Source organism: Microcaecilia unicolor, unplaced genomic scaffold (assembly GCF_901765095.1).
Source record: "Microcaecilia unicolor unplaced genomic scaffold, aMicUni1.1, whole genome shotgun sequence".
Classification (NCBI taxonomy): Eukaryota; Metazoa; Chordata; class Amphibia; order Gymnophiona; family Siphonopidae; genus Microcaecilia; species Microcaecilia unicolor.
Genome location: NW_021963035.1, coordinates 86,211 through 109,787, shown reverse-complemented (window position 1 = coordinate 109,787; position 23,577 = coordinate 86,211). Strand labels below are relative to the sequence as shown.

The 23,577-nt window shown below is 45.7% G+C and overlaps 1 protein-coding gene across 1 annotated transcript in view; it reads left to right on the top strand.

The window, feature by feature from the left end:
• Positions 1-23,577, top strand: part of LOC115458803 (leucine-rich repeat-containing protein 28) — a gene marked incomplete at its 3' end in the record, with an annotated part of 85,882 nt that overhangs the window by 1,265 nt on the left and 61,040 nt on the right. The window contains exon 2 of the mRNA XM_030188615.1: positions 16,745-16,972. Coding sequence (XP_030044475.1) covers positions 16,805-16,972 — 168 coding nt within the window. The remainder of the gene's footprint in view (positions 1-16,744; positions 16,973-23,577) is intronic.

Genomic DNA, 23,577 nt, shown 5'->3' with positions numbered 1-23,577 from the left:
AGCGATGGCAGGGTTACGCAGCGCTGTACAAGTTTAGACACAGGGAAGGACAGTCCCTGCTCAAGAGAGCTTACAATCTAAAGGAGACCTTCTGTGCAGCCAGTCAGTTCCTCTGAGGGGAAGGAGCTGTACCCTCTTTCACACCTGCTCACTGCGGCAAAGCTCCCTCCCCCTCCCTGTTCACTTGTGTAAAAGCATCTTTCTCCCTCACACACAGCTGCCAGCGCCAGTCCTGAAGCCAGAAAAGGTAGGATTCCGTCATGCTGGGGGGGGGGGGGGGGGGGCATGATTTCTATAGCTGGGTTGGGGGGCACCACAAAAAAATTATTCTGGACATCAATGGTGCTGTGAACCAAAAAACTACTACTACTATTTAACATTTCTATAGCGATGGCAGGGTTACGCAGCGCTGTACAAGTTTAGACACGGGGAAGGACAGTCCCTGCTCAAGAGAGCTTACAATCTAAAGGAGACCTTCTGTGCAGCCAGTCAGTTCCTCTGAGGGGAAGGAGCTGTAGTACCCTCTTTCACACCTGCTCACTGCGGCAAAGCTCCCTCCCCCCTCCCTGTTCGCTTGTGTAAAAGCATCTTTCTCCCTCACACACAGCTGCCAGCGCCAGTCCTGAAGCCAGAAAAGGTAGGATTCTGTCATGCTGGGGGGGCACCACAAAAAATTACTCTGGACATTAATGGCGCTGGGAACCAAAAAACTACTACTACTATTTAACATTTCTAAAGCGCTACCAGGGCTACGCAGCGCTGTACAATTTAACAAAGAAGGACAGTCCCTGCTCAAAGGAGCTTACAATCTAATGGGTGAAATGTCAAGTTGGGGCAGTCTAGATTTCCTGGTTAGGTGCCGAAAGCGACATTGAAGAGGAGGTGGGCTTTGAGCGAGAATTTGAAGATGGGCAGATTGGCGTATGGGCTGAGGGAGTTTATTCAAAGCATAGGGTGAGGCCAGGCAGAAAGGGCAGTGCCTGGAGTTAGCGGTGGTGGAGAAGGGTATTGAGCGGAGGTTACGGGTAGGAGCATAAGGGGAGATGAGGTATTGTGTTCAGTTTTGGAGGCCGTACCTTGCGAAGGATGTTAAAAAAAATGGAAGCGGTACAAAGAAAAGCTACGAGGATGGTATGGGAGTTGCGTTCCAAGATGTATGAAGAGAGACCTGCTGACCTGAACATGTATACTTGGAGGAAAGGAGGAACAGGGGTGATATGATACAGACGTTCAAATATTTGAAAGGTATTAATCCGCAAACGAATCTTTTCCGGAGATGGGAAGGCGGTAGAACGAGAGGACATGAAATGAGATTGAAGGGGGGCAGACTCAGGAAAGATGTCAGGAAGCATTTCTTCACAGAGAGGGTGGTGAACGCTTGGAATGCCCTCCCGCGGGAGGTGGTGGAGATGAAAACGGTAACGGAATTCAAACATGCGTGAGATAGGCATAAAGGAATCCTGTGCAGAAGGAATGGATCCACAGAAGCTTAGCTGAAATTGGGTGGCGGGGGGAAGAGGGGTTGGTGGTTGAGAGGCTAGGATAGGGGAGGGCAGACTTATACGGGGTCTGTGCCAGAGCCAGTGATGGGAGGCGGGACTGGTGGTTGGGAGGCGGGAAATACTGCTGGACAGACTTATACGGTCTGTGCCCTGAAAAAGACAGGTACAAATCAAGGTAGGGTATACACATATGAGTTTATCGTGGGCAGACTAGATGGACCGTGCAGGTCTTTTTCTGCCATCTACTATGTTACTATGGTAGAGAGGTAACGTTTGGGAATCACTGATATAGGGGGTGAAGTACTTCTGTGTACGAAAGAAGAGCGAGACTTGGGGATGATTGTGTTCGATGATCTCAAGGTGGTCAAAGAGGTAGAAAGTGCAACAGTCAAAGCCAGAAGGATGCTTAGGTGCATAGGGAGAGGGATGGCCAGCAGGAGAAAAGAGGTGAAAGTGCTCTTATATAAGTCTCTGGTGAGGCCCCATTTAGAATACTGTATGCAGTTCTGGAGACTGACCCTACGAAACAGGATGGAGTTGGTCCAGAGGGCGACTACAAAATTGGTCAGTGGTCTCTTTGATAAAGCGTATGGGGACAGCCTTAAGGCTGTCAATACATATTCTTTGGAAGAGAGGCGAGAGAGGGGGGATATGATAGAGACATTTAAATACCTCTGTGGTGGTAACGTACAGGAGGTGAGCCGCTTTCAAATGAAGGAAAACTTGGGAATGAGAAGGGATAGGATGAAGTGTATTTCCTTATTCACAGAAAGGGTGGTGGACGCATGGAATCATTTTCCAGTGGTGGTAGTGGAGAAGAGGACTGTGTCTGAATTTAAGAAAGTGTGGGACAGACACAAGGGATCTCTTGGGGAAAGGAGGAGATGGTGGTTGCTATGGATGGGCAGACTGGATGGGCCATTTGGCTCTTATCTGCTGTCATGTTTCAATGTCAGCAAGTTCTATTAATTTAAGATTATTGTTTGATTAGCTGTAGTTTTGTGTAGTTGATGGCTGATGACTCTTGATGGGACTTTTGCACATTTTTCTTCTTATCTCACAAGGTGTAGTGCTCTGTACTTGTCAATTGCCTCACAAGTCTGATTTGGGGCACAATGAATGGAGGCAGAGTATGCAAATCAATATGCATATTCATTGTGGACATCCTAAAAACCTGACTGGCAAGGGGATACTCCAGGGCTGATTTGGGAAACACTGATCTGGGGACTACATTTCTGATCTATAAATGTGTAGAGAATGACACGCGGATGTCCCCATGTTATTCTATTCTCTACTTTGAAGGCCGTTAATGAATTGGACAGTTATTTACGTTCGAGTGATGCAGATGATGATCTTATTTTTTGGACGGGGCACCGCAAAAGCAGAGGGCCGTGTGTCACTACGTAGAAGGAAACCAGCAGAAGGAGTAGTGAAGGTAGCAGGGCTTTTCCACAAAATACCAGTGGATGAGAGTTGTAATGAACAAAGTCTTTATTCTTCAAAACCCGACACAAGTACTGTGTTTTTTGTTCATTACAACCCTTGTCCACTGGTATTTTGTGGAAGAGCCCTGCTGCCTTCACTACTCCTGCTGGTTTATTTTTTTGGAAAAACAAGCAAAAGTGCTGGCCACAACTGGCAAAAATTTGCACAGGGTGTATTCCTGCTTCCAGCACATCTTCTCATTTTCTATTGCAAGAAGGACTTTGGAAGACGGGAGAGCTAGACTGATTCCTGAGATTGTTGATGACTTATTAGGGCTGCATTTCGATTAAAATGTTTAATCGCGCGATTGAAGTCGGGGCATAAGTACAAAAGTATTGCTATACTGGGAAAGACCAAAGGTCCATCAAGCCCAACATCCTGTTTCCAACAGTGGCCAATCCAGATCACAAAAACCTGGCAAGATCCCCAAAAAATTACTAAACATTTTATACTGCTTATCCCACAAATAGTGGATTTTCCCCAAGTCCATTTAATAACGGTCTATGGACTTTTCCTTTAGGAAGCCATCCAAACCTTTTTTAAACTCCGCTAAGCTAACCGCCTTTACCACATTCTCTGGCAACGAATTCCAGAGTTTAATTACACGTTGAGTGAAGAAACATCTTCTCCGATTCGTTTTAAATTTACTACTACTACTACTTAACATTTCTAGAGCGCTACTAGGGTTACGCAGCGCTGTACAATTTAACAAAGAGAGACAGTCCCTGCTCAAAGAGCTTACAATCTAATAGACAAGTGAACGGTCGGTCCGATAGGGGCAGTCTGGATTCACTGAATGGTAAGGGTTAGGTGCCGAACGCAGCATTGAAGAGGTGGGCTTTAAGCAAAGACTTGAAGACGGGCAGGGAGGGGGCTTGGCGTAAGAGCTCAGGAAGGTTGTTTAAGCATAGGGTGAGGCGAGGTAGAATGAGCGGAGCCTGGAGTTGGCGGTGGTGGAGAAGGGTACTGAGAGGAGGGATTTATCCTGTGAACAGAGGTTACGGGCGGGAATGTAAGGGGAGATGAGGGTAGAAAGATAGTGAGGGGCAGCAGACTGAGTGCATTTGTAGGTAAGAAGGAGAAGCTTGAATTGAATGCGGTATCTGATTGGAAGCCAGTGAAGTGACCTGAGGAGAGGGGTGATATGAGTATATTACTACATTGTAGCTTCATCACATGTCCCCTAGTCCTAGTATTTTTGGAAAGCGTGAACAGACGCTTCACATCTACCCGTTCAACTCCACTCATTATTTTATAGAGCTCTATCATGTCTCCCCTCAGCCACCTTTACTCCAAGCTGAAGAGCCCTAGCCGCTTTAGCCTTTCCTCATAGGGAAGTCGTCCCATCCCCTTTATCATTTTTGTCGCCCTTCTCTGCACCTTTTCTAATTCCACTATATCTTTTTTGAGATACGCCGACCAGAATTGAACACAATATTCGAGGTGCGGTTGCACCATGGAGCAATACAAAGGCATTATAACATCCTCATTTTTGTTTTCCATTCCTTTCCTCATAATACCTAACATTCTGTTTGCTTTCTTAGCCGCAGCAGCACACTGAGCAGAAGGTTTCAATGTATCATCAACGACGACACCTAGATCCCTTTCTTGGTCGGTGACTCCTAACGTGGAACCTTGCATGACGTAGCTATAATTCGGGTTCCTCTTTCCCACATGCATCACTTTGCACTTGCTCACATTAAATGTCATCAGCCATTTAGACGCCTAGTCTCGTAAGGTCCTCTTGTAATTTTTCCACAATCCTCCCGCGATTTAACGACTTTGAATAACTTTGTGTCATCAGCAAATTTAATTACCTCACTAGTTACTCGCATCTCTAGGTCATTTATAAATATGTTAAAAAGCAGTGGTCCCAGCACAGACCCCTGGGGAACCCCACTAACTACCCTTCTCCATTGAGAATACTGACCATTTAACCCTACTCTCTGTTTTCTTTTAACCAGTTTTTAACCCACAATAGAACCCTACCTCCTATCCCATGACTCTCCAATTTCCTCTGGAGTCTTTCATGAGGTACTTTGTCAAACGCCTTCTGAAAATCCAGATACGCAATATCAACTGGCTCACCTTTATCCAGATGTTTGTTCACCCCTTCAAAGAAATGTAGTAGATTGGTGAGGCAGAGGCATGATTTCCCTTCACTAAATCCATGATGACTTTGTCTCATTAATCCATGCTTTTGAATATGCTCTGTTCATGGGGAGGGAGACATAGGGATGGACTGTGGGGGGCACACATTTCCGTCCCCCCCCCCCCCCCCCACACACACACACACATACACACACATGACATTAGATATCCTACTTTGCTGGTGGGGATGCTGAAGCCAGTCGAAGAAATCCACTGCCAGTATGTCCCCCTTCCTCCTTGTGCTGCCTCAGGAGCAAGGGAGTTAGCAAGGTGCCTTCAGCTCTTGATGCCAGCACTCCTCAAGCATGCTCAGTTGATTCACAAACTGAGCATGCTTGGGAATTGCAAGAGTGGATGACTGGAGGCACCCTGCTGACTTCCTTACTTCTGAGGCAGTATGAGAAGGAGGGGGGTGATTCAGGCAGCAGATTTCTTCAGCTGGTGGGGCTTCAGCTACCCCAGCAGCCATTGAACATGTGTTATTGATTGGAGGGGTCTTTCACCCATTCTCTCTTTTATGTGCCCCCCCCCCCCCCCGTGCCTTCACCCATTCTCTGTCTCTCCATGTGCCCCCCATGCCTTCACCCATTCTTTCTGTGTCTCTCCATGTGCCCCCCGTGCCTTCACCCATTCTCTGTCTCTCCATGTGCTCCCCCCGTGCCTTCACCCATTCTTTCTGTGTCTCTCCATGTGCCCCCTGTGCCTTCACCCATTCTTTCTGTGTCTCTCCATGTGCCCCCTGTGCCTTCACCCATTCTCTGTCTCTCCATGTGCTCCCCCCGTGCCTTCACCCATTCTCTGTCTCTCCATGTGCCCCCCCGTGCCTTCACCCATTCTTTCTGTGTCTCTCCATGTGCCCCCTGTGCCTTCACCCATTCTCTGTCTCTCCATGTGCCCCCTGTGCCTTCACCCATTCTTTCTGTGTCTCTCCATGTGCTCCCCCTGTGCCTTCACCCATTCTCTCTCAAATGTGCCCTCCCCTCCTGCCGCATGTTGTTGTTATTTTCTATTTGTGATTTATAAACAGTTGCACAAAATATGTTCCTTTTTATACTTTAATAAAAAAGATTTAAGTATAAAATCATAAGTGTTCGAGTCTTCTGCAGATGAGGACAGAGCTCGCATGGACAAACTTTGTCCCCATGTCATTCTCTATAAATGTGTACTCTCTCATGGTCCCTTCCAAGGAACCTGTCCAAATAACACTAGTTTTTATCAGTGCTTTAGTTGTTTAGTAAAAAAACTTCTGTAGTACTTATCACCACCTTTCCTCGTTGCTTGGGTTCTGGCAAATCACATCTGCAAAGTGATTTTATGTCCCCAGATAAAAGGCTCAAACATGTCTTATGTGCTACAGTACAGTGATATCTGAATCACAGGTTGATCGAGAAAATAAATTACGCTCATTCCCACTATTCCAGGACGAGTGGGTAGTTATGTGCATCGACCAGCAAGTGGAGATAGAAAATACAGAACTGAGCACCACTACATAGCTCTCTGCTAGCAGCTCAGCTCCTCAGTATCTTCAATCTCCAGCAGGTGGATGGACAGACTTCCTCTGTCTCTGGTTATGAGGCCTTGCTCCTGGTCCAGTTGGTCAACTGGTTCCCAGTTGAGCAGTGAGCAGTTGAGCAGACATACCTGGTGGTGCTGGGTCCCTGTCATGCTTTCCCCCGGGATGTTCTGCACCTTTTCCCTGTTTTTCCTCTGTGTGAGAGCCTGCTCAGCAACCAGTCTGCTCAGAAGATGAGGAGTCACTTCCTCGGTTTTTCTGCCGTTGCAGGGAAGAGGACTCTCAGGAGCTAGAAGCCCTGACGTTTGTGTCTGAGTGAGGGACTCCCGTACTCCTTCCCCCATGCCAAAGTTAGGCCGGGAGTGGGGAGGAGTGGCAGTCCCTTGGGATACAGTGCTCCTGTTCTCTAGCCTGGTCATGGCTCCAGTGCTATGCAGATCTCGTGAAGCTCCTAGTTGGGGAGCTACTTCGATTCCCTAAGTTTTGAGGTTTCTTCTGTTAGGGCCTGGTGGTCATGGAGGATTCTTCTCCCTTTGGTCTTTTGGCCTGGCCCTTGAGAGGGCTCGGCTGAGGAAGAAGGATTAGTAGATTGTCGTGGCTTCTCTGCTGCAGGCTCTTCTTCCTCGGCACCGGCCAGTTATTTGCTTCCTCCTTAGGCCATTTCCTGGCATTTTTGCGGGAGGGAGTATTGAGGGCTAGCGCTGGGATCCTTGTGGGTTCCAGTGGCAGCCCTGGCTTGCTTTCAGGGTTGTTGGCAGACCTGTTCTTTAGCAGCTTGTCCGGTTGTGATTTGTTTTCAGAGAGGTGTGAGTCGCTTATGCTGCCCTTCAAGTGCCTTTTCCGAATGGGATTTTATGGTGGTCCTTCGGGTGCTGTAGCACTCTCCATTTGTGCCCCGTCGCTAGGTGTTCCTGACAGTTCTCGCGTAGAACTTGATGCTGTTGGGGCGCTTGAGGCGGGGGTCTTGTTTTGGGCAGTTTTGTCCTTGCCCAAGTGCTTGTTGGTTTTTATGTAGTCGGCTATATGCCTCTCGCAAAGCTCTCTTGCATTTTTTCGAGGTTCTTGATGTCTTCCGCCTTTCATATAGACCTTTTGGGCAGTTTGGTAAACAGCAGTTGGGTCTCTTGGCATCCAAGACTTCCTTTGCCCGGTGGGTGAAGGTGGCCGTGGTCTCGGCCTGTATTCTGGGAGGCTGTTCTCCTCGGGTTGGAAGACAACCTAGGCGTGTGTCTACATCTTGGGCAGAGGCTTCGTTGTCTTCCCTGATGGAATTTTGTAGGGCAGAGGAGTGGGTTTCTCTGCTTGCCTTCAGTAAGCATGATGGTATAGCAGGGGCCACGCAGGCAGCGGCTGCATTTGGGGCATCGGTTCTGCATGTGGCAGGTTCGGCTTCCCACCCTCGTAGGGATAGCTTTTGAACATCCCACTCGTCCTGGAATAGTGGGACGTAATGGAAGGAGAAATTAGGACTTAACTGATAATTTTCTTTCCATTAGTTCTTCACACTGTTCCAGGAGCCCTCCCGTGGTTTGACACCCTCATTGATGGCTCTATGCACTGTCTTGTATCCTGTTTTCCAGGGACCTTGTCTTCGAATGCTTCCTGGGGCTGGATGTGTTGGTTGCTGACCATGCTCCTGATTGGGCGTTCTTCCTTGCTTGAGGACTGATACTGAGGAACTGAGCTGCTAGCAGGGAGCTATGTAGTGGTGCTCAGTTCAGTATTTTCTGTCTCCACCGGCTGGTTGATGGATATAACTACCTACTTGTCCTGGAATAGTGTGAAGAACTAATGGAAAGAAAATGATCAGGTAAGTCCTAATTTCTCCTTCAGTTGCATTTAACTTTTTCATAGCTGAGATTTTGTGTGCATCAAGAAAACACTTGTTCTTTCCTAGGGATGCTTCTGGCCTGTGTGAGGCCTATCTGTAGATCCCCCAGAATCCTTTGCTGGAGGTTAGCAGATTGCATAGTGTACTCTACCTGGGACAACTCATACATTTGCAGGAAAAATAGTTAAGAAGGAAAATTTCTATTTTTCAAGTGTATAGAAGTATAATTAAGCATATGCACTCTTCATAGCTGATAGTAGGGTCAGCTGGCAGGGCGTTGATTTTTAATTTTTACCAAAAAGTCAAGATGGGATAGCCCTCAACTAATAGTTGAAACTTCAGGTTGTATGCTTGGATCCTAGGCAGAAAAGGGTTGGGAAGCAGTCTCTTAAGTTGGTGCTTTCATCTTGGTCTTGGGTTATTAAAGTTCATTCACAGTTTTTGTGGAAATCTTTCCTTGAATTTAACATGAGAACTGCCATTGCTGGTCAGAGTTAAGGACGGGTTTTTATCAAGCATCCTGTCTCTGACAGTGGCAAGTGGTAGATGCTTGGAGACAGTTCATAAAGGGTATGCCATTGGCCCAGGGTTTTCTCAAGGAGACTAGAAGAGTCCAAACCCTAGTAGCCTGAAACATGCAACAGGAGAAATTCAGTTCTCATGATGGGTTTATTAACCCCCTCAGTCTCTTGGAGCTCTTGTTTTTCTCTTTGGGCCTACTTGGCCCAGGCTAAAAGTCATTACCCTGGTCGGACAGCTGCCAGGAGATTCTTGTCTCTCCAGTTGATGTTCTAATTTGAGGATGCAGCTATCTCTTTACAACTTGCAGCTCTGATGTCTCTGTAGTTAACCATTAAGAACTGATCTTTTCCCTGTCATTATACTCGGCATCTGTATGGGAACTGCATGTTCAGAGATGTTAAAACTGAGCAGCCATGTGCTAGAAATGTCTCTCTCTGTATATCAGCAACCAGGAATAGATTGATAAATATCTCTGTTGCATTTTTAGTATTAATCTTGGAAAGTCAGTGTTTGCAAGAGGATGAAAAAAAGTCATTTTATGGAATTGCCATGATGATCCCCTAACCCTTATTTTGAGGTACTGTTGAACACAATTCCACTCTACAAAACGAGGAAAATTATGTTTTAAAGGGATCACTTTAATAATAGTTTGCATTCTCTCTGAATATGAAATAAAATGTTGACCAAGTCACTAGGCTGTGAGAGGCAGAATATCACAGAACCATCCAACTTTATTTTGCATCGCTGTCTTTGAGTAGCGTATCTTTTGTACCACCCTAATAAATATAATTTAAGAATTTTTGAGCTCATCTTTTAGGGAAAAAGCTAAACCCTGCATGGGGAATCAAAATAGTGACAAAGGCAAATGTATAAGCTTGAGTTGATTCTGGATCACTCGCTGTGTCTTTCAGAAACGTTGTAAGACTTCGTACTGCAGCATACTATGCCGTACTTGTTGTTTGAATAATTTTACTGCTGTAATTGTCTATTGCTTATGCTTGATTTATAACATAGTAACATAGTAGATGACGGCAGAAAAAGACCTGCATGGTCCATCCAGTCTGCCCAATAAGATAAACTCATATGTGCTACTTTTTGTATATACCCTACCTTGATTTGTACCTGTCCTCTTCAGGGCACAGACCGTATAAGTCTGCCCAGCACTATCCCCACCTCCCAACCACCAGCCTCGCCTCCTACCACCGGCTCTGGCACAGACCATATAAGTCTGCCCAGCACTATCCCTGCCTCCCAACCTCCAGTCCCCCCTCCCAGCACCGGCTCTGGCACAGACCGTATAAGTCTGCCCAGCACCATCCCCGCCTCCCAACCACCAGCCCCGCCTCCCACCACCGGCTCTGCCACCCAATCTCGGCTAAGCTCCTGTAAACCACATTGAGTGAATTCCTTCAAAAAGGTGGTAAATAAATCCTAATAAAGATTATTTCTACCTTCTTCAGAGGAGGGCTGCACCATTGATTGCTACAGACTCGAGAAACAGTGCAGCAGTGTTGTAAGGAAGTTAAGGGACAGTCTGTCCTGCCATTCTCTTCATTCTTTTATTTATGGGTCTTCTAAAACCAGACTCTTACAAGTTGAATTGATACTTTTTTTGTAGTAAAGCATAAGTTTCTGCAGAGGGCCTACGGATTGAGACCAGTGTTAATAGTGAAACCGGTATGAAATTATATGGAGCTATCCAATAGCTTGCACTTGGTAAGTCACAGATGGATCATAGAATAAACTGTTGTCTTGCTGGGTAAGGTTTAATTGATTTCAAACTATGCAGTCCTTCTCTTTAATCTTGGAAGCAGTGGTTCTCAGTCTAGTCTGGCTTGTAGGATTTCTGCGGTGAATATGCATGTGAGAGATTGCATTCACTGTCTTCATTGTGTGCAGATCTATTTCATGGGTTGTCATTGTTATCCTGAAAAACCTGATGGATGAAGTGTATCTTGGCACGAGGCTTGAGAATCGCTGCTTCCTTAGCGTCCCTATGTCTTCTATGTTTGTGCAGCGCTGCGTACGCCTTGTAGCGCTATAGAAATGCTAAATAGTAGTAGTAGTAGTAGTCCCTCTGGACCGGCCCAGGGTTGGACTGATGGGTTGTGCATTCCTTCCAGCAGGTGGGGTACTAAACTCGGGGGTCCCTCCCCCACTTCCTCCCCATCTCCCTTCGGTGCAGGGAAGGGCTAACCCTTTCGGAGGAAAGGTGTTTAGCCTTTGGAGAATCGCTGCTTTAAGGGGATCTGTGGTAGTGTGCTTGGTAGCCAGAGATAAGTTAATTCCTGAAATGAGACTTTTTCTGTATTCAAGTTATCTTTGTCTAGACAGTGGTCTCCAAACCTGGTCCTGGAGGCATCCCAGCCAGTCAGGTTTTCAGGATATCCACAATTACTATTCTACTACTACTTATCATTTCTATAGCGCTACAAGGCATACACAACAAGACAGTCCGTGCTCAAAGAGCTTACAATCTAGATGAGACAGACCACCCGAACCCTCGTCCACTCGCTCGTCACCTCTCGTCTTGATTATTGCAACCTTCTTCTCACTGGCCTCCCGCTTAACCATCTATCCCCCCTTCAATCTGTCCAAAATTCTGCCGCACGTCTTATCTACCGCGTGAACCGATACTCTCATATCACCCCTCTCCTCAAGTCACTTCACTGGCTCCCGATCCACTACCGTATACAGTTCAAGCTTCTTCTTTTAACCTTCAAATGCACTCGATCTGCAGCCCCCCAGTACCTCTCTACCCTCCTCTCCCCGTATGTTCCCGCCCGTAACCTCTGCTCTCACGACAAATCACTCCTATCTGTACCCTTCTCCACCACTGCTAACTCCAGACTCCGCCCCTTCTGCCTCACATCACCATATGCCTGGAACAGCCTTACCGAGCCCATACGACGTGCGCCCTCCCTGCCCATCTTCAAGTCCTTACTCAAAGCCCATCTCTTCTCCCTTGCTTTTGGCGCATAACCACCTTCCCCACTCATGATACCTACACTGACTACATAGTTTGTAACCTTTAGACTGTAAGCTCTTTTGAGCAGGGACGGTCCTTCCCCATGTTAAACTTGTACAGCACTGCGTAACCCTGGCAGCGCTATAGAAATGCTAAGTAGTAGTAGGAACTCTTTTCTCTGCAAATTGGGCGAAGTTCCAGGGTGGTATGTGGAGCACAGCTCTGTGACTGCAGGTGCTACACAGCTTCATGTCTGTGTAGGAAGCATAGCTCCTTGTCGGCGTGTGGAGTGCTGCTCCTTGCTAGTATCAGAAAACATAGTAACATAGTAGATGACGGCAGAAAAAGACCTGCATGGTCCATCCAGTCTGCCCAACAAGATAAACTCATATGTGTATACCTTACTTTGATTTGTACCTGCCTTTTTCAGGGCACAGACCGTACAAGTCTGCCCAGCAGTATTTCCCGCCTCCCAACCACCAGTCCCGCCTCCCATCACCAGCTCTGGCACAGACCGTATAAGTTTGCCCTCCACTATCCTCGCCTCCCAACCTCTCTTCCCCCACCTGCTCCGCCACCCAATTTTGGCTAAGCTTCTGAGGATCCATTCCTACTGCACAGGATTCCTTTATGCATATCCCATGCATTTTTGAATTCCGTTACCGTTTTCATCACCACCACCTCCCGCGGGAGGGCATTCCAAGCATCCACCACCCTCTCCGTGAAAAAATACTTCCTGACATCTGAGTCTACCCCCCTTCAATCTCATTTCATGTCCTCTCGTTCTACCGCCTTCCCATCTCCGGAAAAGATTTTTTTGCGGATTAATACCTTTCAAGTATTTGAACGTCTGTATCATATCACCCCTGTTCCTCCTTTCCTCCAGGGTATACATGTTCAGGTCAGCAAGTCTTTGCTCATACGTCTTGGAACGCAAATCCCATACCATTCTCGTAGCTTTTCTTTGCACCGCTTCCATTTTTTTAACATCCTTCGCAAGGTACGGCCTCCAAAACTGAACACAATACTCCAGGTGGGGCCTCACCAACGACTTGTACAGGGGCATCAACACTTCCTTTCTTCTGCTGATCACACCTCTCTCTATACAGCCTAGCATCCTTCATGCTACGGCCACCGCCTTGTCACACTGTTTCGTCGCCTTCAGATCCTCGGATACTATCACCCCAAGATCCCTCTCCCCCTCAGTACCTATCAGACTCTCCCCGCCTAACACATAAGTCTCTCGTGGGTTTCTACTCCCTAAATGCATCATTTTGCATTTCTTCGCATTGAATTTTAATTGCCAAACCGTAGACCATTCTTCTAGCTTCCTCAGATCCCTTTTCATGCTTTCCACTCCCTCCCGGGTGTCCACTCTGTTGCAAATCTTAGTATCATCCGCAAATAGGCAAACTTTACCTTGTAACCCTTCGGCAATGTCACCCACAAATATATTGAACAGAATCGGCCCCAGCACCGATCCCTGAGGCACTCCACTACTCACCTTTCCCTCCTCCGAGCGAACTCCATTTACCACCACCCTCTGTCGTCTGTCCGTCAACCAGTTCCTAATCCAGTTTACCACTTCGGGACCTATCTTCAGCCCATCTAGTTTATTTAAGAGCCTCCTGTGGGGAAACGGGTCAAAAGCTTTGCTAAAATCTAAGTAGATTACGTCTATAGCACGTCGATGATTCAATTCTCCAGTTACCCAATCAAAGAATTCAATGAGATTCGTTTGGCACGATTTCCCTCTGGTAAAACCATGTTGTCTCGGATCTTGCAACTTGTTGGCTTCTAGGAAATTCACTATCCTTTCCTTCAGCATGGCTTCCATTACTTTTCCAATAACCGAAGTGAGGCTTACCGGCCTGTAGTTTCCAGCTTCTTCCCTATCACCACTTTTGTGAAGAGGTACCACCTCCGCCGTTCTCCAGTCCCTCGGATTTATTAAACAAATCTTTAAGAGGACCCGCCAGAACCTCTCTGAGCTCCTTCAATATTCTGGGGTGGATCCCGTCCGGTCCATGGCTTTGTCCACCTTTAGCTTTCCAAGTTGTTGATACACACTCTCTTCCGTGAACGGTGCTATATCCATTCCATTCTCAGGTGTACTTTTGCCAGTACCTCGCGGTCCTTCTCCAGGATTTTCTTCAGTGAAAACAGAACAAAAGTATCTATTTAGCAATTTGGCTTTTTCTTCATCATTATCTACATAGCGGAAGTGCTGCTGCTTGCTGGCGTCAGGAGCGCTGCTCCTTGTCTGAGTTTTATACACAGTTCCATCACTACCGCAGCTTCAGTTCTGCAGGTACCTCTAACATCCAGCTCTTTCAGTGGGGCACTGCTCATCCTCTGTCTGTTACTCTCAGCTTCTTTTCTGCTTGTTCAGTGCATTTCTTCTAGCTTTGCCAGAGGTGTGCAATTCTTTCTCTGCCCGTGGTGCGTGGCTCAGTTTGTGTACTTTGAGTGCAAATCCGTTTGTTCTCGTTGAGCACGAATCCTACGCTGTCTGAACACAACTTCGTTTCTGTCCCTTGAGCACAGTTCAGTCTCTGTGGAGCGTATTTTCACCTTTGCCTGTTGGGCACTGTTTCACCTTGCCGGTTAACCCCAGCTCTTTTCTGCGGTTGGATACAGTAACTTCTCGGCAGCTGTGGCATGCCACAGTTTAGATTGCTAGACAAGGCTGTCTTGTCTCCTGTTAGCTACCATTCTTGTGGCACCTTTTCTTGCCATAGCCTCTTAGTGGCTGGCGAGAAGCTTCTCCATTGCTGAAGTTTGAATTCGTCTCTGCTCCTTTTGTAGCTACTTGGCACCTTTGAGGGTCCTTTCTCCACAGTGTGGCTCTTTGTCTCCTTTTGTTCTCTTGGCTCTGTTCTTTCATCCCTAAGTCCAGAGCAAGCTGGTTGAGGAGTACTGTCTTGCTATGGTTGTACCCTGGTATGTTGCTGCCCTTTTCTTCATGGTTCTCCTGGAGAGACTAGTTCTCCAGTTAGTTGGTTTTCTCGATTCGAGTCTCTTCTTATTCTGTGGAGTTTGATTCTCTCACTAGGCACGGGCCTGGTTGGTTCCTGGGCCTTGCTTCTTTTCTTCTATGAAGTGTGGCACACTGTTTGGGTTGTATACTCCTAGTACTTGTTAGGGTCGCTTCATCCGACCATCTTGGACTCAAGGAAGACGGGCAGGTTTGGGAGTTAGTCTTTGTCCTGCCAGGCTTCGTAGAAGTGGATCCTGATCTAGGAGAGAGAGTTCTCCTTGTTGCTCGGATACAACTGTTGCCTTCCTTCCATGGTGGGGTCCTTTGGCATGAGTATCTTTTGCTGCTTCTTTTGCTACTCTCGTGACGGGTATGTAATTTTTCTTTTGTTCAGGATGTTTGTTTTACGTCCTACGGCTTCAGTTCCTTTTCTAGTGTCTCTGTTCCATTTTGGTAGCCTGGTGGTTCGGATATTCGAATCCTTTTCTGCTGATCAGTTTTTTGCTGTGTGTATAGCTTTATTGATTTTTCAACCTTCTGCATTCTTCTTTTCTCCCCCCCCCCCCCCCCCCCCCCCTCTTTGGGAAACTGCTTTGCTACATCCCATTAGTCTGGACTGGTCTGGTATAGATGACAAGGAAGAAAAATTATGTTCTTACCTGATAATTTTCTTTCCTTTAATCATACCAGACCAGTCCAGATGCCCTCCCTGGCTAAAGTCTGTCATGTTGTTTCCTTTAGGTATCCCTGGCTGTTCCACGACTCTTCAATACGCTGGAATGTCCTACAGCACTGCCTACTTTATCTTCTCTATTCATTCTCCTGCCACTTGTTGTGCCAGCTCTGTATGATTCCTGTTACTTGGGATCACGGAGTTCTTTCCCCGGATTCAGGGGTAGATAGATCTTTATGTGTTTGGGCAAGCTCAGTATGGACCATTCCCTCCCGCTTACTTTACTGTGAGGGGAGGTTGCAGTTTGCCTTTGGCCAAGCAGGAACAGTGAGGTTCTGCATATTGGCTCCAAGAGTTTGCCTGTTTGGTATTAACTGTGTTTTCTTCTAGACTTCAGTGCACCATTGCTTGGCAATTTGAAATATTGAAAATTCCAGGCTGCACGATACCCTTAAGGGGCAGTTTGCTTGGAACTATTTTCTCTGTCTCCATCTGCTGGTAGATGGACACAACCCATTAGTCTGGACTGGTCTGGTATGATTAAAGGAAAGAAAATTATCAGGTAAGAACATAATGTTTCCATCCTGTGACTTGCTTAGCTGGTTGTACTGTACTTGTAAAATGTTTTGACCAAAGTCAGGAGCTAGTTTAAGGGCCAGCAAATACTGTAGCTCAACATGAATTAAACTCAGGTGCAGCTGGCATTTTTCCTGTCCCCTGGGAGCTTATGATGTATGGTTTTGTATCTGAGACAGTGGAGGGTTAAGTGACTTGCCCAACATCGCAAGGAGCTGCAGTGGAATTTGAACCCTTGTTTCCTTTGTTATTGGCCTGCTGCTCTAACCACAAGGCTGCGTTTTTTTTTTTTTTGTTTTTTTTTTTTTTGGGGGGGGGGGATGTAAATTTCTGGTCTTCCACTCAGATATTTACATGATATTGGGACTTGAGGATAATTTCTTCATTTTTTAAGCTAATTTTATATGTGTATATTTACTGGATTGTTTTATATGAAAGTAATCTGCCTAGATATGAAAAGTATGTGGACAAGCAAATATAAATAAATGGATAAATAATCATTTGAGTGTAACTTATCTTCTCATTTTCTTGCTGTTTTCTTAGAAATGGATCACTTCTGACACATTATAATCCAGTAATGTGGCGACTGAGGCTGTTGTAATCATGTCATCTGAGCTTTGTAAGACCATCTCACTGGCGAGGCTGGAAAAGCACAAGAATCTCTTCTTAAATTATAGGAATCTTAACCATTTTCCTTTGGAGTTACTGAAAGATGAAGGCCTCCAGTTCCTAGAGAGACTTTATATGAAACAGAACTCCTTAACTACTTTGGTATGTACTGCACTTTGAATCTGCCAGGAAAGTTTTTCATGTGTAATGAAGACTTAAGAGTTGCTAGCCAATGTTTTTCCTGGCCGTTGGCCCAGTGAAATCACAAAAATAACTGGCCCATGGAAAGGTGACTGCAGTGAAATAGGAAAATGCAATCATTTAATAAAGGTTATTTATATTCTAAGGAAATTTCCAGGTATAAAATGTATTAGAGATGGTTTTGTTTCTTTCATAAGTACAGAAGTATTGCCATACTGGGACAGATCGAAGGTCCATGAAGCCCCGCATCCTGTTTCTAACAGTGGCCAATCCAGGTCACTAGTACCTGGCAGGATCCCAAAAAAGTACAATATGTTTTGTGTTGCTTATCCTACAGATAAGCAGTGAATTTTCCCCAAGTCCATTTTAATAACGGTCTATGGACTTTTCCTTTAGGAAGCCATCCAAATCTTTTTTTAAACCTCGCTAAGCTATCTGCTTTTACTACATTTTCTGGCAACGAATTCCAGAGTTTAATTACACTTTGAGTGAAGAAAAATGTCCTCTGATTCGTTTTAAATTTACTACTTTGTAGCTTCATTGCGTGCCCCCTAGTCCTAGTATTTTTGGAAAGAGTAAACAAGCGATTCACGTCAACCCACTTCACTCATTATTTTATCATATCTCCCCTCAGCCGTCTTTTCTGCAAACCGAAGAGCCCTAGCTGCTTTAGCCTTTCCTCATAGGGAAGTCGTCCCATCCCCTTTATCATTTTCATCGCCCTTTTCTGTACCTTTTCTACTACTACTAAACATTTCTAAAGCGCTATTAAGGTTACGCAGCGCTGTACAATTTACATAGAGGGACAGTCCCTGCTCAAAAAGCTTACAATCTAGTAGACAAGTGAACGGTCAAATTGGAGCAGTCTGGATTTACTGAACGGTAAGAGTTAGGTGCCGAACACGGCAATGAAGAGGTGGGTTTTAAGCAGAGACTTGAAGATAGGCAGGGAGGGGGCTTGGCGTATGGGCTCAGGAAGGTTGTTCCAAGCATAGGGTGAGGCGAGGCAGAATGAGCAGAGCCTGGAGTTGGCGGTGGTGGAGAAGGGTACAGAGAGGAGGGATTTGTCCTGTGAACGGAGGTTTCGGGCGGGAACGTAAGGGGAGATGAGGGTAGAAAGGTAGTGAGGGGCAGCAGACTGAATGCATTTGTAGGTAAGAAGGAGAAGCTTGAATTGAATGCGGTATCTGATTGGAAGCCAGTGAAGTGACCTGAAGAGAGGGGTGATATGAGTATATCGGTTCTGGCGGAATATAAGACGTTTAGCAGAGTTCTGAACAGATTGAAGAGGGGATAGGTGGCTAAGTGGGAGGCCAGTGAGGAGTAGGTTGCAGTAGTCAAGGCGAGAGGTAATGAGAGCGTGGACGAGAGTTCAGGTGGTGTGTTCAGAGAGGAAGGGGCGAATTTTGCTGATGTTAAAGAGGAAGAAGTGACAGGTCTTGGCTATCTGCTGGATATGCGCAGAGAAGGAGAGGGAGGAGTCAAAGATGACTCCGAGGTTGCGGGCAGATGAGACGGGGAGGATGTACCTTTTCTAATTCCACTATATCTTTTTTTTTTTAGATGTGGTGACCAGAATTCCACACAGTATTCGAGGTGTGGTTGCACCATGGAGTGATACATTATAACAGTCTCATTTTTGTTTTCCATTCCTTTTCTAATACATTCTATTTGCTTTCTTAGCTGCTGCACAGTGAGCGGAGGGTTTCAACGTATCATCAACGATGACGCTTAGATCCCTTTCCTGGTTGGTGACTCCTAATGTGGAACATTGCATTACATAGCTATAGATCGGGTTCCTCTTTCTCACATCACTTTTCACTTGCTCACATTAAACGTCCTCTGCCATTAGGATGCCCGGTCTCCCAATCTTACATAGAGGCATATTTTCAAAGCACTTAGCCTTCCAAAGTTCCATAGAAACCTATGTAACTTTGGAAGGCTAAAGGCTTTGAAAATATGCCTCATAGTGACATTGTAGATGACGGCAGAGAAAGACCTGCACAGTCCAGCCTGCCCAACAAGATAAACTCATATGTGCTTCTTTTTTTTTTTACATTTGTACCCCGCGCTTTCCCACTGATAGCAGGCTCAATGCGGCTTACATATTATATACAGGTACTTATTTGTACCTGGGGCAATGGAGGGTTAAGTGACTTGCCCAGAGTCACAAGGAGCTGCCTGTGCCTGCAGTGGGAATTGAACCCAGTTCCCCAGGACCAAAGTCCACCACTCTAACCACTAGGCCACTCCTCCACTCTTACTTTTTGTGTATACCTGACCTTGATTTGTATCTGCCATTTTCAGGGCACAGATCGTAGAAGTCTGCCCAGCACTAGCCCCGCCTCCCACCACCGGCTCTGCCACCCAATCTCGGCTAAGCTTCTGAGGATCCATTCCTTCTGAACAGGATTCCTTTATGTTATCCCACTCATTTATCCACCACCTCCTGCGGGAGGGCATTCCAAGTATCCACCATGCTCATTACGGAAAAGGTTCGTTTGCAGATTAATACCTTTCAAATATTTGAACGTCTGTATCATATCACCCCTGTTTCTCCTTTCTTCCAGAGTATACATGTTCAGGTCAGCAAGTCTCTCATACGTCTTGTAATGCAAATCCCATACCATTCTCGTAGCTTTTCTTTGCACAGCTTCAATTCTTTTTACATCCTTAGCAAGATACAGCCTCCAAAACTGAACACAGTACTCCAGGTGGGGCCTCACCAACGACTTATACAGGGGCATTAAAACCTCTTTTCCTCTGCTGGTCACACCTCTCTCTATACAGCCTAGCAACCTTCTAGCTACGGCTACCACCTTGTCACACTGTTTCGTCACCTTCAGATCCTCAGATACTATCACCCCAAGATCCCTCTCCCCGTCCGTACATATCAGACTTTCATCGCCTAACACATATGTCTCCCGTGGATTTCTACTCCCTAAGTGCATCACTTTGCATTTCTTCGTATTGAATTTTAATTGCCAAACCTTAGACCATTCTTCTAGCTTCGCAAGATCCTTTTTCACGTTTTCCACTCCCTCCGGGGTGTCCACTCTGTTACAAATTTTAGTATCATCCGCAAAAAGGCAAACTTTACCTTCTAACCCTTCGGCAGTGTCACTCACAAATACCAAAGCAAAGAATTCATTTAATCTCTCAACTATGGCTTTGTCTTCCATGAGTGCCCCTTTTACCCCTCGGTCATCTAGCGGTCTAACTGATTCTTTTGCCAGCTTCTTTCTTTTAATATACCTAAAAAAAAATTTTTTACTATGTGTTTTTGCCTCTGACGCAAACTTTTTTTCAAAGTTCCTCTTCGCTTTCCTTATCTTATGTTCCTTACTTTTGACATACTTTTGTAATATGAAGGTTTGTCGCCTTTATAAGAGCTCCTTTCAGTTTTGCTTACTGCTGTTCTACTTCCTTTAGCTGTTCCTAGACAACTAACTCTTCCTTGAGGTATTCCTCCTTCTTGGCAAAGGTAGTTCTTTTGAAGTCTAGAACCTTCAGTCCTGAATAAGCTCTCTCCTCCTGTGTGTTAATATTGAACCGCACCATCCGGTGATCGCTAAATGCCAAATGATCACCCACCGTAACATTGGAAAGTCTCCCCCAATTTGTAAACACTAGGGAATAGCTTTGTTCCACGTAGAACACACACACACGATGATGGCAGGTAAAGACTGTCCATTTCTTGTGATTGGGAGGCCTATATATCACATCAATGTAAATATTTTCCATTCCCTCTTTCCAGATTAACCCACAGTGCTTCTTCCTTACCCCTAATGTCCTGCAATTCTGTCACTTGAATATTATTCCTAACATTTAATGCCACACCTCCGCCCTTTTTTTTTCTACCCTCTGTTTCCTTAATAGATTATTGCCAGGTTTAACTATATCCCAGTCATGGCTGACTGTGACCCATGTCTTCATGACCACCATTACATCCAAGTCTGCTTCTACCATTTCTTCCTCCAGATCCATAAATTTGTTTCCCATACTACGGGCATTGGTATACGAGGCACTCCAGATATTGCTCTTTTTTCCCCATTTCTATAATAGATTTAGATAGATTTAGTGGAGGAGTGGCCTAGTGGTTAGGGTGGTGGACTTTGGTCCTGGGGAACTGAGCAACTGAGGTCAATTCCCACCTCAGGCACAGGCAGCTCCTTGTGACTCTGGGCAAGTCACTTAACCCTCCATTGCCCCATGTAAGCCGCATTGAGCCTGCCATGAGTGGGAAAGCGCAGGGTACAAATGTAACAAAAATAAAATAGGTACTATTGGAGATTCTACATGGAATGTTGCTACTATTGGAGATTCTACATGGAATGTTGCTATTCCACTAGCAACATTCCATGTAGAAGGCTACGCAGGCTTCTGTTTCTGTGAGTCAGACGTCCTGCATGTACGTGCAGGACGTCAGACTCACTGAAGCAGAAGCCTGCGCGCAGCCACATTGGTGATCTGCAAGGGCCGACTTCTACATGGAATGTTGGAATAGCAACATTCCATGTAGAATCTCAAATAGTAGCTTTAGTGGAGGAGTGGCCTAGTGGTTAGGGTGGTGGACTTTGGTCCTGGGGAACTGAGGAACTGAGTTGGATTCCCACTTCAGGCACAGGCAGCTCCTTGTGACTCTGGGCAAGTCACTTACCCCTCCATTGCCCCATGTAAGCCGCATTGAGCCTGTCATGAGTAGGAAAGTGCGGGGTACAAATGAAACAAAAACAAAACAATATCTTACATTCCCGAGATTTGTTAATGACTTTGAGGCTTTTCTTGCCCACCCCCATTGAATCCAGTTTAAAGCCCTGTTTAGTGCATTAGCCAGTCTGTTACAGAACACACTTCATCCCTTCTTTGATAGATGGATGCCATCACTTCTCAGTAGGTCTTGGAAAAGCATCGCATGGTTGAGGAATCGAAGCACTCTTGCTTGCACCATCCACGCAGCTCCAGAATGTGAGCTTCCCTTATTCGGCCTTTACCCGCAACAAGAAGGATGGATGAGAACATTGTTTTACCCTCTGTCCTATAGAACAACAAAAGTCACGTTTGATCAACTGAATACTTAGCCATGTCATTTGTACCAACATTTATGAGCAGCATAGGATGGTCAGTAGGTTTGATGAGTCTCGCTAAACTTTCTGCAACATCCCGAATGTTTGAAACAGGCAGACAGCACACCGCCCTGGACAAAATGTCTGGGCGGCAGAGGGGGTGCATTTGTACCCCTCAGAAGAGAATCGCTAACTACGACTACCTTTTGTTTCTTATTGACCTTTGATCTGGCAGCTTTGCAATTGTTGAGCTTTGTTCCTTCTTATTCTTGAGATATATTTTCAACTCTTCTACCTCCAGGGCTGTAAACCAGTTCTTCAGTTCAACAGAAGATGGAGTTGGGGGATTGATTTTGCGGGATCTGGTGATCTGTGTACCGTTATCCTCTTTCTGAACAAGACCTCTTATTCCTTTGTTGGAGATACCCAAGGCCTTGAGTTGATTTCTGGTTGACACATGTTTCTTAGTCTTGCCACCTTCTCTCTTAGTTCTTGTACTTCTTTCATGAGAGATTCAATGTGCACACATTTAGTACAAGAAGCCAGTCCCTCGCCTTGGATCCTTCTTTCAAACTGGACAGAAGTCGAAGCTGTAAGGAGAGCAGCAGCTTTGGGGGCTTGATGCTTAGTCATACTTCAACTGTACCAGAAAGAAGAGGTCCCAGAGTCCTGATCCTATTTTATCTTTTGCCTGTTCTGTAAGTTTCAGTAGGGCTGATTCTTTGAATGTATATAAAGTAGATGACGGCAGAAAAAGACCTGCACAGTCCATCCAGTCTGCTCAACAAGACAAACTCATATGTGCTAGTTTTTGTGTATATCTTACCTTGATTTGTAACTGTCATTTTCAGGGAACAGACTGTACAAGTCTGCCCAGCACTATCCCCGCCTCCCACCACCAGCTCTGGCACAGACTGTATAAGTCTGCCCAGCACTATCCCCGCCTCCCAACTACCAGCTCTGCCACCCAATCTCGGCTAAGCTCCTGAGGATCCATTTCTTCTGAACAGAATTCCTTTATGTTTATCCCACGCATGTTTGAATTCCGTTACCGTTTTCCTCTCCACCACCTCCCGCGGGAGGGCATTCCAAGCATCCACCACTCTCTCCGTGAAAAAATATAACTTGTGCCCTTTTTAAAGTGAGGGAAAAGAAGCCTAGAGTAAACTGATGAGTTTATTGTAAAGGAAAAGTGAGGGTAAACCAATATCCTTTTCTTAGATGTATATAAGAAGGAACAGTAAACTTGTTAGTTTATATAAAGTATGTATATTTGTACTACAAGAAAGAAAAGCCTTGTTAATGTCAAATCAGTAACAGATAGAAAGCAGACAGCTAAAAGTAAATGCAATCAAAAATAGTCTCAAAACTGGCTGTAATTGATGTAGGCGTTTGAAGGGGATAGGCAGTGGATTTGAAAGGCTATATAGGAAGTGTCAGCCTTGGGAGTGGGTAGGTAGAGGGGCAGGGTGGTAGGATCTAAAGAACCAAAGATCTGTG